We start from the raw sequence: 17,295 nt of genomic DNA, 5'->3' as shown, positions 1-17,295 counted from the left end.
TAGACGTCCAACTCGACCCCGCGCGCGAAGCCAAAAAGAGCGGCGAAATCGCGCGGGCTTGGCCTGGTCTGATCGCCAGAGCACGTACGGCGACCACTGGGAGTCTGGGACGAGACAAGAACATCATCTTTTTCTTCCGACAGTAACCAGTCCTTCACACAAATGGGAGTACACGTTGTCGGTTGTATGAATAGCCGCCCGCCAAGTGTGCAGGGCCGGCATGCATGCAGCACCTAGCTACTACACGGATCGAGAATCGACCGTCCTCCATGCTGGGCTGTAATCTACCCAGTAAATTTGACCATGCAGGCTCCTACGGTTACTCACGAACAAATTATACTGTTGATGCTGACAGCATTTATACATACTAGCTACGGATCATGCATATATATATAGCTCTCTCAATATCTGTACCATGCGCGCTGACGTTGAGAGTCAATAAATTAAGCTTCTTTTATCCAAAAAAATGTACCATGCGCGCATCGATCATAAGAGGAATCTTAATTAGTCGCCGTCGTCGTCTGAGCTCTTGGAAGGAGCCGCCTGCTCAGATGGATTCTTCTGCGAAGACCCTTCTCCTCGATCCTTCTTGTACGTCTCGAAGAACTCCCTGTTCTCCTTCTCCAGCTCCTTCCACACTGGCAATGCGCAGAAGAAATTAATAGGGATTTCTCGCTAATCAATCCATTGCAAGAATGCAAAAGGAAATCGTATTATCGACAATCAAAACCAAGGAGAAACATGGATCGATCCCGACGTACCAGTGGAGGTGATGACGGGCTTGATGTTGGCGTGCTTCTCCAGCGTCTCCATGCATTCCTCCTTGTTCATGTTGTAGCAGATGCACTTCTCGATCAGATGCTGCACCTACATGCGTACATACCCTATATATATATTAACATGCATACCGCCAATGCTTCCGTATGTCTTGCTCAAGACAGCAGATCCATCACGCGCGCGCACTTACCAGTCTGATGTACGAAGCCGGCGACGAGGAGCCGTCGTCGTCCATGGCCGCCGGATCGGAGATCGATCGAAGAGCTAGCTAGCTTCCGAGCTGAAACTGCAGCGCGCGGGAGACCTGTGCTAACGTCCGATCGCGAGGATGAGTAGACGGTGGAGAGCGCGACGAGTGGCGCCGGCGGGGAGGTAGTCAGGTAGAAATAGGGGAGAGGGAGGAGAGGGACACGCCTGCCTGCTGATTGATGCATGTCAGCGTGTGGGGGCGGGCCGCTCACGTGGGTGCCGCCTCCTCATTCGCCGAGAGGTGGCCGAGGGGATTTTTCCGGGCCCACGCTCCCTCGCCTTACCCTGTTCTTTTGTGGTTCAACTTTGATGGTATCCTCCGCCGTCCGCATCAGAGATGCTGGGATGGCGTCTACTTTAGAACCGTCCGATCGGCGGAGCTAGGTTAGTCAAATTAGACGACAAGTTAATTTCGGGGTTAGTTTATTAGATCTTCTTTTATTACTAATATAACATATATCTCTCTTGTCGGTTCGATTTTAAAACGGTTCGGTTTTGAAATTTTGAGCATTTAACTTTTATTATATATTTTTTTAAAAATAACTCCTGCTCCCTTAATGCAAGAGGCATCACTCCTGCCTCCGTTCAAAAAGAATATTTTTTTTAGCGTTTACTATAAGTTTTTGGCCTCTTTTGGGACTCAGAGAAATTTCTCTCCTTCATGTGGTAATTAAGTCATTTTCTACGAAATTCTGGCAAATTTTCTACGCAAAGCATGCACGAGGCATGACTCAAATTTTCTTTTTTTTTTGACCCTCTAAGTATTGTTCTCACATAAAAAGGTCGAAATGAGCCAATGGTGGTCAGGCTGTTTAGATAAAAGTAACCAGATAAATACAACAATCTAGATTCTAGCTTGGGAAGCATTGCACACTGCATTTGCTGACACGCCAAAGCGATGGCAGTAACTCTCTGCAATAATCGTGATTATGGCAGAGGATCCAAGTCCCTTTCAAGTACTGTGACACAGTATTACCAACATGCGGCCTGCCAAGTACCATGGACCTGGATCCTCTGCTATAATCACAATTATCACATAGAGTTACTGTTTGAACAGTTTAATGTGTCCGTTGCTACAGTACTCTACACTAATTAATTGTGGTACTGTAGTAAAGTACTGGAGCAACAATACTTCCATTCACTGCATCGACGATTTTTTACTGTTCATTAGTACTGTATCATTTTCATCTGGGTCGCCAGATTTTGATCCGACGGCTGTAAACAACCCCAAATGCACATCACTGTTGATCCTCTGCAGTGGCTCCTTCACTGCAGAGGATCCCGATTCACTTGAAAGACAGGTATATAGATGTAGATGAGTACAAGAGACAATTATCCCCATACCCTCATTGCGAAGTCTAATAGTTAGGTTGCTCTTATTTTTTTCCAACTTTGTACCATTGCCCTTACTTTGACCAACCAAATGCGCCTTTTGCCCCACTTTTGTGCCGCCGCATGGTAATGCTATCCTTTTTTATTTAAAAAAATAAAAAAATTAGAAAATCTCTTTTTTCCTCTCCTATCTCCATATCTCGACACTCATCTCTTTATCCTCTTCACTTCCCTCTCTCTCTACATTGTCACACGACTGAGGGGACAAGAAGAGCACTGGGTGACACCATTGTAGAAGCAAGATCTAGGGTTGCGACGTGGAGAGACTAGATCTAGGCCACCGTGAGCTGAGGGCATCGACGAGACCGAGGGAGAAGAAGGTCACGCATCAGACACTACTAAAGAAATGATTTGTACAAACAGTTCACAAATCTTGTGCAGGATGTTTTTTCAAATCGTCTGTACTAAATAATCTTGTACAGACAATTTTTGAATCACCTGTACAAATATTTAGTACAGACGGCTCGATGATTAAACCGTCTGAACTAGTGAAATAGTATAGACGACTCGATATAGGAGCCATCTGAACTAGCACAATAAGTACAGATAGCTCGTTATATGAGCTGTCTGAAATGGAAATTCAGCTCATCTAAAATTCATCCCCGTTTGATGATCTGCGTCTCACATCATAAATCAATTCGAGATACAGTAACCTCACGGATAAGAGAGGCACTTGCGCAAGCAAAGCAAGACTGCAAGATCAGATTCAGAAACAAGAAAAAAAAAACGAGCCACTTGCCCTTCTTCTCATTAAATCATCAAACCACGGAAATCCCAACACAAACAACTACATCTATAATTAGACTAGACCCTACCCAAATCTAATCATGCCATACATGATGCAACACTGGATATATAGAAGACAAGAACACCACCACCACATGACTAATCAGATTAGATCAACGCTTGCTACTTATTAGGGGACTTGGTGTAGACCTTCTTGGGTGCCTTGTACTCAAGGACGGTGGCAAGGTAGACGAGGGCGCCGGTGCCCACACACTGCACGTACCGACCCTTCTTGAGGTAGCGCCTGATGTGACCTATGGGGAACTAGAGCCCAGCCTTCACGGACCGCGACACCAGATTCTTCTTTGGGCCGAACAGCTTCCTCCCCGCCGCTGCCGCCTTCTTTAGCTTGCCACTAGCGCCGTTCATCTTGTGGGATCCGAGGGGATTTGGAGGTGAAGGAGGGATTAGATTGGTTTTTTTTTGTGCGATTTGAATTGGATGGGCTTCGTTTATAGGGTTTCGGGGGAGCGATCCACGTGATGTGGGGTGGTGGCCGTTCGATTTGATGCTAAGTTAACGGTGGGGATTGGATTTTTGGGGTGCGATCCGTGGGAGGGCGTAGCGGGCCAATCAGGAGCGAGGGAGTGGACAACTGTCTGTACTAATGTAAAGTGTCCCACCTCCTGCAGCTATTTTCTTCGACCGTTCCTATTTGGATCCGTCTATGATATTTGTTTTATCACGTATAGCTCCAAATACGATACATCTGTATTAATATTATAGACAGTTCCAAATTAAAACCGTCTGTACTAAAAACGTCCCACCATTCTAGACTGTCTTGTCATCTTTGCAGACGGTTCTTGTTTAAAGCCGTCTGTGATAATCTTTGCACAGACGTCTCTATAGAACTATCTGTACATAAAAGTCTCACTAAATCATTTCTGTAGTAGTGGGAGTGAAGGAGGTCATCACAATAGAGTGTGGCATGGTGGTAGTCGAAAACAGGTGGCATGAATTCGTGTAGGGCAACTAGATCCATAGATGGTAACAACAATCGGATGGCTAGGAGCCCGTGGGCTCAAGTGCCTACCTTAGCTGTGGCAACGATTGAAGGCAAGCTTTGCATCACCAGATCTAGTGGGCGGCACGAATCCCCTCCCCTTCATCCATTTCCAACAAATTTGGTGGCACCCTACTGTCGACCGTGCAACCATCAAGGGCATGAATCCCCTACCCTATTATGGGCTTTTTCCTCGTGGTTGAAAATGGATTGGAGTTCATCTGTCTGATTGATTGTTTTTAGAGAGATAAAGGCAAAGAGATCTTTTGTTCTTCTATTTTTTATTCTAGGGGCAATTGTGTCTTTTGTACTAAGTGAGGACAATTCCATTGCTCAAATCATCAAAATAGGGGCAATGGTGCAAAGTGGAAAAAAAGAGGGCACGGGACCAATTAGAATTGGAAGTTGAGGCAAATATGCAAATAGCCCTACAAGTTGACGCTGCATGATCCGTATTCACTGTTGAGCACGTACGTACTCCGGGAATCCGGGCGAAGCGCGGAAGGGACACACGGCCTTCACCCACCATTCCCATCACATCGATCGTTCTCTCTATCGCTGCCACGTGGTGGCCCCCCATTGGCCCGCCAAATTCTACGGGTACAAATGATTGGCGGTGACACACTGGCAGAGTGTACCTGCACTGTACGACCGAATTGGCATCCGGTCCGTCAGGTTCCTTTCACATTCCACTGCAGCAATGCTGCACTGCTACTACTGACATGCAACAGTTCCTCTTTCTCACGATGAGAACCAAACAGGACAGACGAGCCCATCCTCTTTCTCACTAGGAATATGCAATCATACGACCCGCGGCACAAAATCTGCAAATGGCCAAAGCTCCATCTATGTTTCCATACACGCCACATAAATGGGAGCGGAGCGAAAAGAAAAAAGCACAGAGGCTAAAGAGCAAAAGGACTTGTCACCTACTGTGAGATATTTCGAGCTCCCTATCCACAGCTCATGATCGATAGCTCATCCAACCAGGATCACAAGTTTTAGTTCGATGTACACATCGACGATTCAAATCAAATGCTAGTTGCAACATCCAACCCAGCCCTCACGGGACTTCTTCGAGGGCGATCGATCTGAGAGGTGCAATGCACCTAGTACGCACTGTTTGAAATTTTGGCGCTGGATCGGTGTCTAACGACCAATTTGACATACGTGCGCGCGATTCGAGTCATGGAACTGATGTTACTTGGCAGCCATATGTGTGTGCGGCTGCAACGCCGATCGGGCCGCGCGGGCGTGTCGCGTTGCAGGCGAATTGGTGTCAGCGCGTGCGTCATTTCCCGCGCCCTCACGTTGTTGTCGCGGCGATCTGACGGAGGCACTGCGCGCGCGAACGGCGAACGGCGGTGCCGTGTGAGGCCTCCCTCCGAGTGCTACCTATTTCCGCACAGGTGGCGGGGTTTTGGGATTGCGCGCACGCACAGTTACTTTCCTCGATCCTTGCCAAGCTGCGATGCAAATGCGTGTAGCATTTCACCGATGCTTGCCAGATTGCTTGGTGAAGATGACAAAACGTTTTCGCTTCGTGGACGTTCGTCTCTGCCCGTGGTTCGGGCCTGTTAGGCTAGGCAATGGGTGATTTACGGACAGCTGGTAATCGTACGAGGAATCGAACAAGCTGCAGGGCATTTCGCTCTCTGAAAGATCAAGAATCCGCGTTGCTGGAGCCTGGAATGTCATCATATGTCAATATATGAGACGGAAGAAAAGGCCCGGCCGATAGTATACGACACTGGAGGGAGCGTATATACGAAAGGACCGTCGCGGACATATTTTTTAAAGGATCGTCGCTGACCTGCTTCACTGGATGGGTGATTCAGACAGGTGGTGGATTTCTTGCAAAAAGTGCTTGTGCTTGTCCGGAATCCGGCCTAGGTGCGCTCCCACCGGGAGGTGCACTGGACCGTGTTCGTATTCACAAAACCCCCTCATGTCCTCGCAGTTCTTACCCGCAGCTGACAAAGTTTGAGATCCTTGACACGCCTCATCGGATCCGCAGTGACGAGAGAGATGAAAGGGGGTGGCGTTCGGGATGAATGACCACGCCTTCGCTCATGCGGCTTCCTCGCGCGAACGCGAGCATGACACCTCCACGATTGTGGACTGCGCTGAGGAGCAAGGAGGAGGAGAGGGTGGTTGTGCTGCGTGCACGGGTTTAAATTTTAGTAGAATTTCAGTGAAATATTATGACTCCAATTATCTACCGGTGAATGAAATATGTAAATATCGGTCAAGTTTGATTTGTATTTTGCATTTTATCTTATATAATCTAGATACCCTTAAGGAGCAGACCTAGCCAACTAGGTTTGATAGGTGGCTCGGCACGGGTATAGACACGTCTAGGCACAGTCTGGTTAGGTGCAATCTGTCAGACTTGACTAACTAACTGGACCGTGACGTGCAATCTGTCAGACTTGAAACTAACCGGACCGTGACATGTAGTACCGTCCGCGAGCCGGAGGCTCGGCCCACAACATGGCCCATGATAGGCCTTGTTATGCTATATCGGTCTGGGTACGAATGTGGTATGGTAGGCACGGCGGGTCTGACATATCTGTTTCTAAAAAAAATCCTTAAAAACAAAAAATTCAAAAATAATAGCTAAAAAATTAAAAAAATCAAGAAATTTTTAAAAAATAGATAAAAATAAGCTTTATTGATTGGTTGGCTTGTTAAAAAACCTTTCTATTAGAAGGAAAAAAATTACAATATATCTTCAAAAATTATACTCCAATTTTTTTCTTGCAACATGTAATATGCTTCCTCAAGTGTTCCGTATCACATGTAGACCTTATATATATATTATTATTGCATATATTACACTAAGTAAATCTTACATGTCCTCTGTCTATTTCTCTATAGATCTTCTCAAAATATTGCCATATTGATGATCATGCCCGCGAGTCCTCGATATCTTGATCCATGAATGAAATTGATTTATTGAAGTGGCTAGTAAGTAGCAAAAGAGAGATAATAAGATAGAGAATTAGAGATGTACAAAAGTGAGTGGTTTTGTAAGTGGTGCTATGATGGGCTAGTGACAACTTATAAGTCAAGTGGAAGGTCGTTTTTAAGAAAAAAGAAAAAAACAAAAAATAATAAAAATTAGAAATAGTATAGACACATAATTAATTCTAGAAATGACTTTTATTGATAGGTTGCCTCATTAAAAAAATTTCTAGTAAAGAAAAAAAGAGTATAGCCTAACTTAAAAAATTAAAAATTACACGTTCTCATCAACATCTAGACACAATTTCTTTTAATGAGCGTTAAGCTCATTATTCTCTGCAGTGTGTTGCCTTCATGCTTCAGTTTATTCTCAGCTTTTACTATAGTGAGTATTTACACCATCTCACTTGTAAGACTTATTCTTCTCTTTTCGATTATCCTTTCAGTAAAACTAAAGATAGCCTCTAAAAAAAAACTGTAGATATGTGAACCTTTAACAAATCTCATACTAACAGTGAAAGCACTAATAACCTGAGTTTTAGCATTTAGAAATACAGAAAAATTCACTCCTTTTTTAAAAAAAATCTAACTATTAATCTAGTATAATATCAAGGAATTATATATTTGATGTATATATACTTGTATGTATATATTCAAATATATTGTTTTGGATAAGTATTCCAGAGATCACTAAATTAATTTCTAATATGATCCCTGCATTAGATTGACCATATGCATTTTGGTTTAATTGCTTTTATGGTTCTTTGAGTGGATATTTGAATTTGAAGCTCTCTCAAATTCAAATATATTTCTTAGATTCTTTTCTTCTGAAACTCAATCAAATTCAAACATTACCAGCCTATTTCTGCTGGGAGCCACATTCTACACCACCCTTTGGAGGTCAAGAAAAAGCAATCCTGGCATTCTACAAGCATGCAAAACCAATTTCCTCATGATGAAACACTTATTACCAATCCTGGCACAGACCACCTATTCAAATATTCAAATACTGGTCATTTCTGGTTCGGATATAGATTAAATCGGAAATGTCAGTTCCGATTTTTAGATTTTTTATAACTGTCAAGAAACTGAGTATAATAATGCTATATTGTTAATTTCCAAATCCCATTCTGATTTTTAACGTTAAATTTGACTGCTGTATTTATGTTTCCTGACAACATCTGGCAGTAAATATGTGATATGGAATGGGACCTACAGACCTCAGTGCGCATCAAAACTGGTCAGAGACCATCAGCAGAAATCAGTTCGATTCTAACAACCGAAGCAATTTAGGGTGCCCTCTGATAAGTACACAGCTATGCAACAAACTCTTCGGCCTTAAATGCACATGATGAGATATCAACTTTATTGTTTTGAGCACAAGATAAGAAATACTACCACCGTAAAAAAAAAAAAAGAACAACAAATAATGTCAGATTTTGTGTCTAGTGAAAATACATATTAGGATGCCATGAATATAACCATCAAAAGAAAATTGTAGTCAAAGCCAATGTGTTTTACCAAAAACAATTGATAAGTAACCATTATGTAGCCACTAAAAATTCAAAAATATAGATAAGTAACTTTTATGTGTTTTACCAGAAAAAATATTGATAAGTAGCTGCTAAGAGTTCATGTGCCCAGATATAAGTGCCGCTCATAATTTAGTTCACATAGAGAAAGCAAATCTTCCCAAAAGAAGAAAGCTTCCCTGACAACAAGGACAAAGAATAGATGTATTTTGGTGACAGGTATTAGTACTAATATTGAAGTCTACAACTTGTCAATTGTAACCAGTAATCGTATGGTGGTAGAATACCAAACGATCCTCCATAATGGTGACAGCTGGCTGAAACTGAGTAATTGAACAGACAAAATAGCAAGACCTTTCATTCCCATACATCTAGAGAACTAAACTATAGTTCTAACAGGGAAGAGATATAGGCAGTGGAAGGTTCTCTCTTGCTTAAGGAATTGAAGATACAATTCCCATCATTATATTCTTGAATGGATTTTGGATTAACCTCTACAGAATGTACCCTAACAAAACAAATTGTGATCCATCATGAATAAACTTTTAATCTAATTCTCCTGCTAATCACCTGCCTCCCCTTGTGTGCCGGTTGGCTTGGGCCCACACCGGTGATATTGTTGGCCTACAAAGGCGTATAAAATAGCCTCCTGAGGCAAACAAGCCATGCAGGCTACACCATGGAATGGCTTATTCTAGTTATGCTGTGTTGGCAGAATTTACTAATTGAGTGCCCATAATTTGTGATACAACCATGCATCCTAGATGTCTAGATATATCAAAGAAACAAGAATGATGTGGTAAACCCCTATATACATATTGCAAAAGTTTGAACAAGTGCATAACACCCATATTATGTTTATGAACATTTGTTATGGTAGGACAAGATCCTAACATATAGCGTCTACCATACAGCAAATGAATCAGCTTGGAAATGAAAGTAGTTCTATCATCAGTTAAATCAATTCAGACACAAATGATTCCTAATGTTAATAAAATCATGCAAAGATACCCAAAATGAATGCCACTTCTTTAAGAGTTGTATTCCCTCGTATGCAAAATGAGCAGGTCGAACTGTAACATGACATCGATGGAGTCATGCAAGGTTGTTTTGTCAGATACAATCTATGGACACTTTTGAAATAGTAGACGACAAATGAATATGAGACACTATTTAGATTAGCATTTTCATTCCCCACAAAAAACATTAGCTCCACTCTCAAGAAATAAAACATGCCAACACTGACCTTAGATAGTCCAAAGGCTTTCACTGAGAAACTGACACATGAGTTTCACGTAAATACTCCATCCACATCTAAAGTTACTAAGTATAGTTATCACAACAAAATCCATGCCACAGCACCCCAATTACACCAGAAGAAGCTAACTCCTGAATGACTGGCCCCATACTAACCCTCGTATGCAAAGGTAATGGTCAAAAGCTGTAGAAGTGAAAACTATAAAAACTAGTAAATGTCAACAACTATTTGCTTGATTGCTTAAAAATTGCAGGTCAACCAACGCATCTAAGAATATCAGCTGTCTACCTCCTTCGCTGTTTCTGTGATATCCTGAAGAAGTTCTTTAGAAATAGCAGCTGGATCTAGCTCATAGCTATCCTTGGGGACATTTGGAGCTTCTTCCCCTGACATCCTGTAAAAAGGCACTTGATGTGAAAACCGAAACATCTCTTCTTTCGGAATCTTCTTGGTGGCATTCGAGTTCTGATGGTGCTGAAACACTGTTCGAAATCCGGCAACCTTAACCAATGGAATAACAGAAATGCCATGATCTTCATCGTAATCATCCAGTACCTCAACAACATCGTAGGCATGGAGCTCATTGTCTGGAGTACCTTCATCCCAGTCAGGGCACCAATTCCGATAAACAGCCCAGATGTCGCCTTTCTGTGGATAAATTTTGATGACCCCACGTTGACCTTTCTCCCATTTAATCTGGTGAGAGAACATGTTGAGTATATCACAGTTTTCATACCTACAAATCCTGAAATCACCACATGTCTTTGTGAAGCCAGAAGAAACCCAATTCAAAGGCCCAAATTCACTATTAGTCCTTGATGTGAGAAAGCTTATTCTGAGCTTGAATGGTTTCAAGGAAAGAACTTTCTGAATAAATGCATAATAACGAGGCATGCCATCTTCGTCATCATATGTAGCCCAAATTTGATCACTCTGAAAAGATTCCTCGGTACGATCCTTGTCAAAATCATGGAAATCAGGATCAGGAACATTATAAGACAAGGTGTCGTCATCTTCATTTTCAGCATCTGTGCTATCACCAGAACCATTCTCTTCTGGATCAACATGAGAATCTTTTTTTGTAGTGTGATCATCTGATGCAAGAGTTCCATCATCCCCACCATTTTCCTTGACCACATGTTTCTTGCTCACTTTTCCACTAGCAGCAACTTGAGATGTTTTGCGGTCCGTTAGCTTGTTCTTTAACTCACTTTTTGCTTTTTCCAGCAAAATACTCCTAACATCGAATGGAGGGGTCTTGGACAAATTAACACGAACAGGAGGCCTGGGTTTCCAATTGGGTCCACCATTAAAGCCTTGAAACCCATAGGCTCCACTGTTGGTAGAAAATGATATACTTCCACCTGGCACTCTACAACAATTTGCTCCTGGACCTGATACGACCGATGAAGAACCAACTCCAGCATCTTTACCCATAGTCCTTATCTTCTTACCAGATGCAACATCGCCTGTCCCAAGATTAACATTCTCTGACATGTTTGCATGCCTTTTTAGAGGGTTGTACTTCCTCCGAAGAGCCTCCTCCCTTCTTGCTGTTGCTTGTGCCTCCTCCCTCTCTCTCCTAACTTTCTCATACGTTTGATGAACCACATTAGCAGCTTGAGCAGCAGCAGCAGATGATGCAGTAGCACTAGCTGGGCCAGCAGCCCTTGAGAATGGACCCCATTGGAAATTTCTATTAGAGCTTGCATTTTGATTTGCACCATTGATGTCTGAATCCTGTACCACATTCTCAGTTGGTGGCATTGGTACCTCTTTTGCTAGGAATGGCTCACGGCAGCTAGGGCAGCGAAGATGGTGATTTAGATACACCTTGAGGTACTCATAATTCATCTTGCATTTGTTGCATGAGGTCCAAAATGTAGGGGGCTTCGCCAAAGGTGGAGTAGGAGCAGGCACAGGAGGAGGAGCGGATGGGGTTGGAGGTTGAGGTGGGCGCGGGCGCACTGCACGGGTTGCTGGTCCTGCTGTTTGCTTGTATACTGTCGCCTTGGAAGCAGCAGTTGCAACATTGTAGAAGCCATTGGCTGCACCAGGAGCACCACTTGCTTTACTCGATTGAAATGTCCTCTGTTGGAGTACCCTTATATTCCTCTTTTGGTCATATACTGCTCTCTTGGTTTTATCAGATAGCACCGTATACGCCTCTTGGACCATCTGAAAAGCACCCTCAGCGCCCACTGACTTGTTCTTGTCAGGGTGGAACTGAAGAACCAACTTCCTGTACTGTTTCTTCAGAGTTTCATCATCTGCTGTTGTGGCGACAGAAAGGATCGAGTACCAATCCTTCTCCCCAGCAACCTTCACCTCCGAAGCAAGATAGATATCCAAGGTGGCGATCGTCTGAACAATGCCTTCAAGCCCAGGAAAGAGAGCCTGAGCCTTGAGGGCAAACTTCTTGGCACCCTGCAGGTCCCTGGCTGCGAACTTCTTCTCCGCAATCTCCTTCGCCCTTTGGGCCTCATCCTTGTTGCATTCCATTTCGTCACGCCTCAGAAAGTACAAACAGCCACACCTTCACGACTGATTCACAGAATTCCGGTCCTCGGAATCAGCACCGAACACTAGATGGGCATACAAGAAGCAGCTTCCAACCCCTGCCCAAAACGAAACAAACGTTACCTAAAATTACGAGTTTACAAACCGATTGCGGACAGAGAAACTTGGTACGAACACAGCCATCAATCAGGGGCGGACTTAGGGGGCTTGTTTGGATGCCACCCTGAGCCGAATTTGCCTAACCGTAGTCCTCCCTGAGATTTACCGGAGTGGTGTTTGGTTGGTGCCCTGATGTGCTGCCTGACTGAGGCAACCGAGCTCAGGCGCAGGCGCAGGAAATCGGACGCCTGAGCTCGTTGCGCACCCCCTTCACGCAAGCCCGCAAAGCATCGCCACCCAAGAAGCTTCACCACTCAACATCGTCGCCGAGATCCACGGGGTCCGTCCAGGCAGAGAGCCTCCCCGCCCAATCGTAGTCGACGAGATCCACAGCGCCCGTCCAGGCGCCGCCGCCCGTGCCCTCACCCCTGCGTCTGCGCGCCCGACGCCCGGCTGCCCGCCTTCCGCTCGACCCTGTGGCGAAGCAAGCGTTTCGGTTACCGATCTACGTTTTGGAGGAGCAGAAGGCTTTGGGGGTCGATGGTATCTGGGGACGGATCTATGCCTTCGCCTTTTCCTCTCTCTCTCTGATCGCGTTAGATCCCTTGCACCGAATGAAGCTTAAAAGGCGTCTCTCGTAGCTTCGCACAGTAACAGATGAAAGCGTACTTCTGATTTTCCGTTTTCCTCGGGCATGGTTTCCGATCTCTTCCTATTAAAAAAAGCAGTAAGGGGTCTTCTTCAGCTAAGCATATTCCTCTGCTTTCTCTGTGATTCCTCCTCATTGCGTCCCGGTTTTGCTCTGGATTTTTCGCTTCCATCCTTCATCGCCTGCTCCAGTTCCGCTCCCTTCCCCGTTTCCTAAGAGATACGTTGGTGGAAGTGTTCTGCCTCCCCCTCCCGCTCCTCCTCCACCGCCTCCACACTCACGTCACCTGCGCGCGCCTCCACCTCCCGAGTTATCGGCGGCGGCAGCTCTAACCCTGCCGCGATGAAGGTGGGGAGCCGCGGCTAATCAGGGCACGGTGGATGCGCTACGTCGTCGATGACCTCGAGGTCGGGGTCTCCGTGCTGGCTTGATGCTCGGGCTATGAGGGACGCGTCGGCTGGGTTTGCACTCATGACGGTGAGCTCAACGCTGATCTCTAGATCGCCAAGTGACATGGAGGTGGCGCCAGCGAGGTCGTCGTGGACGCACCTACTGCTGCTGCACCCGCTGCCGCTGCCGGGCGAGGGGGAATGGCGTGCCGTGGGTCCGGGAGGTCGCTTCCATTGCCGACGCCGAGGATGGTCGACAGGGACTGGAACGTGCCAGCAGCGGAAGCGCCCAGGGTTTTAGAGACAGTGGGCAAAAGGATGTCGTCGTTGCTCACGCGAGGTGATTCATTTTTTACATTTTAGTATGTTTTACCTCGCTAGCAGAATTCCTGAAAATTGGGCAAAGTTAATCAGTGCGGTTGTAAATCGTGAAGAGATTAGAGTGTTCGCAAGGGTGTCACCCTCCTAGCTTGAGGATTCCAGAGTCAGTTTGTGATTACTAGCAATCTGAACATCGCTGAAGGATAACACTATATACTCATGATGTTGCATCACTGAGATATTGAACACTTAGGAGGGTAGACTATCTCGCTGAGAATGAGAACAGATTTGGTCAACCATGAAGTGCTCAGGGGTTTAGAGACCAGAGATGGTATCCGATAGAGTATAATGATTTTGATGATATGGGTATTAGGGATTAGGGCTTTCATATATACATATACTTGATATACATAAGAGTTACGTTGTTATTCTAGCAATTTTAGTACTTCACAGCAGTGGAGGGGTGTTACTAGCTCATAGTATACTGGGAGATCATGAGTCATGACATTAAACAATATTAAGATGATATGCCACAATTATTTTTCTTTTGTACTTTGTATGTATATTGCGTTTTGATTATTTGTGTGTGTGATGCTTTAGTTATTGATTTGGACATATATCATGATGAGGTAGCTGTCGGGGTGCGCCCTCGACGAGGGCACATATGAGGCTCGCGGTGCCTGCGCTGGCGCGTGTAGGAAGGATCGACGCCGCCCGCAAGATGTTTGGTGAAATGAAGCAGAGAGAGGGAGTCAGGCACGCGCTAACGGGGGTGTATTCCGTGATGGTAGACGTGCTGGTAAGGCAGGGAGGCTCGACGCGGCCATGGGGATGTACAGAGAGATGGTGGTCGTGGGCCATCGGGCGAGCACAACAGTGAGCACCGCCATGGTGGAGGGACTGGTGAGGTCTAGGAAGTGTAACTCATTTCAAGACCTAACAAATACATGGTGCAATGGTAAATTAGTGCACCAACAATATGCAGCTACTATTTCATGCTCTTATCTGACGTGCAAGCATCTAATAACATGCAGCAACTCCCACATGTAGTGATCAGCCATTGCATGGAAGTCATCCTGAACATAAAAAGCAAAGGGGTCAAGGGTGATATGGCTGAATGTCTGAACAACAGAAAACAGAGTACCTAAAGAAGCAGCGTGAGGCGGGCTCGCCAACAAAAGTGATGTTTCCCAGCTAACTCTATTGATCCTGAACATCCTTAATCATCCACGCCACTTGTGTCACCTGGTATGACAAGTCGTGCCTTGCTATCGTTCATCATAGTGGCATGAAGCAGCTACTTGTTTATAACGTCTATCACATCTCTTTATAATGCTGTGCATCTCACTTTTGGTGCTTCCTTAATGTCTGTAGATGTTGTGTGGTCATGCACTCCTGGTGATCTTACAAATGTATGTTCGCATGTTTCTAACTTGACACAATGTACAACCCTCATTCTTAAAAAATCTTATTCTGAATGCAATTCGACGATTTAGGTTATCCCGGTAACTTTATATGTTTGCAAAATTGTATGCAGATAAATTCGACGTGTCATACATGTAACTTTATATTTTGCAAAATTGTATGCAAATAAAGTTACTATAGTTGCAATAGCATGTTTTTGCAACTCCACTATCTAATTCAAATCAAGGTCCATCCATCAAATGTAATTGTTAGATTGTACTGGTTTACATTATTTATAGCAATGCAACTCCTTTTCGTGTTCCTGATTTCCAGGCATCTCGAGGTTTGCTACAAAACCTAACGTTCAAGGATGTTCTTCTGTAGTAGGCAGCCCGGTCCTACCGCGGCAAATGCGTGTACCTCTGGGCAATATTTCAAATGTTTATTCAACTCCACAGTCGAATGTCAAACAAGGTACAACCTTCTTTTATTGTTTTTAGTTGCAATTTTTTTTCCATCATATCATATTAACCCCTTTTCAAATTCTTGGTTCAAGGCATATCGATGCTTGCTTTGGGCTCCGCAATTCAATCATGTTCCTCTCCATTCGGAGTTATATTAGGCATGAATTCTGTGGGTACACAATACAATTGGAGCACTTTTAGGCAATGTACCCCTGATGTTCAGATGGTCCCAACTCAACAATCTCTCATCTGTAGTCCAGGTACCCACTCAAATTTTGACTATTGAACTGATATGTTTAGTTCCTTTTGTGCTTGTCCATCTTGAATACTAGATGAATGATGCATATATTGATCTCCAACGTGTAATAGGCTTGATTTCAATGGATACCCAGATGTGCAAGTGGTACTGCCACAATAGTCTCATACCTCTCCAAACATGCCAAGCACTGTCAATGTCGGTACTTAGGGGTATAACTCCCCTGGGACTGCTATTCAAGGTTCGAACTATGTTAGGAACTTGCTTGCAAGCTTCCAGACTGGTGGTGTTTGGTTATGTTTTTGGTATAGTTAATGTACTTTACAGGAATTATGCACACTTCATAGGTGGTGTTCTTGTACATAAATATTTCTATGATGTTATTGTGAAGATGCTATTTTTGTTATATTTATGGTAGATAAGAAATCAAGAGTCATGGTATTGTCCTAATGTTAGACCTTAGACATCGTAGAGCACTATTGCATTATGAATTAAGTATTACTTCAGGATCAAGTTAGGATCCACAACCGAGTGCTACCACTACTTCCTCGCAGCAGCAGGGTAAGTTTTTAATAAAAATGGCTCCGCTCCCTCCTCAGAGATAAAGTCTTCGTGTTGATTCCATTAACAAGCTCAAGGAATGCCTTGTGTTTGTCTGCTTATTTGCAACCAACAACCAGAATCAATTCACTGGCGTGCAAACTTACGCACCAGTGCAATCTCTGTGGCCAACAACTAGCCCTGCCACCGCTGCCCTGTCATTGTTCATCCGCAACCCAAGTTCAATTGGTAACAAACATTCCTTGCTGTAGGTGAATTTTTTCTCCTGTTGTAAGGCACAAACATTTGACTAGATCACCCATGCATGTTTGATTGTTGTCCCGTTGCAACGCACGGGCATTAACTAGTCAATCAACAAATCTTTATAGGTGCACATAAATCATCATCTCGTCAGCAGGTAAGGGCCAGTTTAGTTGCTTGTATGGCTAAGCCTAATTCGTATCTAGTGAGTTAGGTTAAATTAAGTCAGGCTAGAGAGATATAGTAGGGTCTGTTTGGTTGGTTGTATGTATTCAGCCTGGCTGAGAAGAGATTGTGTTTGGTTACTCGTATGACTATATGTTGCATTGCAAAAGAACTCACTTTTTCACTAAATAAAATAGAGTTGAAAATATTTTTATAAATTAGTACATCACATGATAAGAATATTAGTGAATTTTTCCTAACTT

At 44.1% G+C, this 17,295-nt stretch overlaps 2 protein-coding genes and 1 long non-coding RNA gene across 5 annotated transcripts; 1 reads left to right on the top strand and 2 right to left on the bottom strand.

Moving 5' to 3' along the window:
* Positions 1-365: 365 nt before the first annotated feature.
* On the bottom strand, positions 366-1,213 carry LOC133890350 (uncharacterized). Its single transcript, XM_062330751.1, has 3 exons — positions 968-1,213; positions 762-867; positions 366-638 (listed from the first exon to the last, which is right to left on the bottom strand). Exons 1-3 carry the CDS (start codon positions 1,010-1,012, stop codon positions 505-507), a joined length of 285 nt encoding a protein of 94 aa, XP_062186735.1. The 5' UTR covers positions 1,013-1,213; the 3' UTR covers positions 366-504.
* Positions 1,214-9,868: 8,655 nt separating this feature from the next.
* On the bottom strand, positions 9,869-13,197 carry LOC133924069 (uncharacterized). 2 transcript variants are annotated; one of them, XM_062369450.1, is made up of 2 exons: positions 12,660-13,197; positions 9,869-12,582 (listed from the first exon to the last, which is right to left on the bottom strand). In XM_062369450.1, the coding sequence occupies exon 2, from the start codon at positions 12,464-12,466 to the stop codon at positions 10,241-10,243; it is 2,226 nt and encodes a 741-aa protein (XP_062225434.1). In that variant the 5' UTR covers positions 12,467-12,582; positions 12,660-13,197; the 3' UTR covers positions 9,869-10,240. The 2 variants fall into 2 exon arrangements, with proteins under 2 accessions (XP_062225434.1, XP_062225430.1); XM_062369446.1 differs by having other exon boundaries at positions 12,750-13,197.
* A 102-nt stretch (positions 13,198-13,299) lies between these two features.
* LOC133890339 (uncharacterized) lies at positions 13,300-16,833 on the top strand. 2 transcript variants are annotated; one of them, XR_009904033.1, is made up of 6 exons: positions 13,300-13,961; positions 14,576-14,900; positions 14,993-15,190; positions 15,680-15,820; positions 15,903-16,070; positions 16,180-16,833. It is a non-coding gene; the product is annotated as an uncharacterized LOC133890339 (long non-coding RNA). The 2 variants fall into 2 exon arrangements; XR_009904034.1 differs by having other exon boundaries at positions 14,543-14,900.
* Positions 16,834-17,295: the final 462 nt, after the last annotated feature.

Source organism: Phragmites australis, chromosome 1 (genome assembly GCF_958298935.1).
Source record: "Phragmites australis chromosome 1, lpPhrAust1.1, whole genome shotgun sequence".
NCBI classification, from domain to species: domain Eukaryota; kingdom Viridiplantae; phylum Streptophyta; class Magnoliopsida; order Poales; family Poaceae; genus Phragmites; species Phragmites australis.
The sequence above is the reverse complement of the archived record's forward strand: the minus strand, read 5'-3'. Positions and strand labels throughout refer to the sequence as shown.

Bases quoted from the DNA above. Each gene is read 5' to 3' on its own strand.
- LOC133890350 (XM_062330751.1), bottom strand. From the start codon at position 1,012: ATGGACGACGACGGCTCCTCGTCGCCGGCTTCGTACATCAGACTG. The intron at 868-967 runs GTAAGTGCGCGC...GTACGCATGTAG, and splicing joins CGGCTTCGTACATCAGACTG to GTGCAGCATCTGATCGAGAA. The intron at 639-761 runs GTACGTCGGGAT...GCGCATTGCCAG, and splicing joins GCCCGTCATCACCTCCACTG to TGTGGAAGGAGCTGGAGAAG.
- LOC133924069 (XM_062369450.1), bottom strand. From the start codon at position 12,466: ATGGAATGCAACAAGGATGAGGCCCAAAGGGCGAAGGAGATTGCGGAG.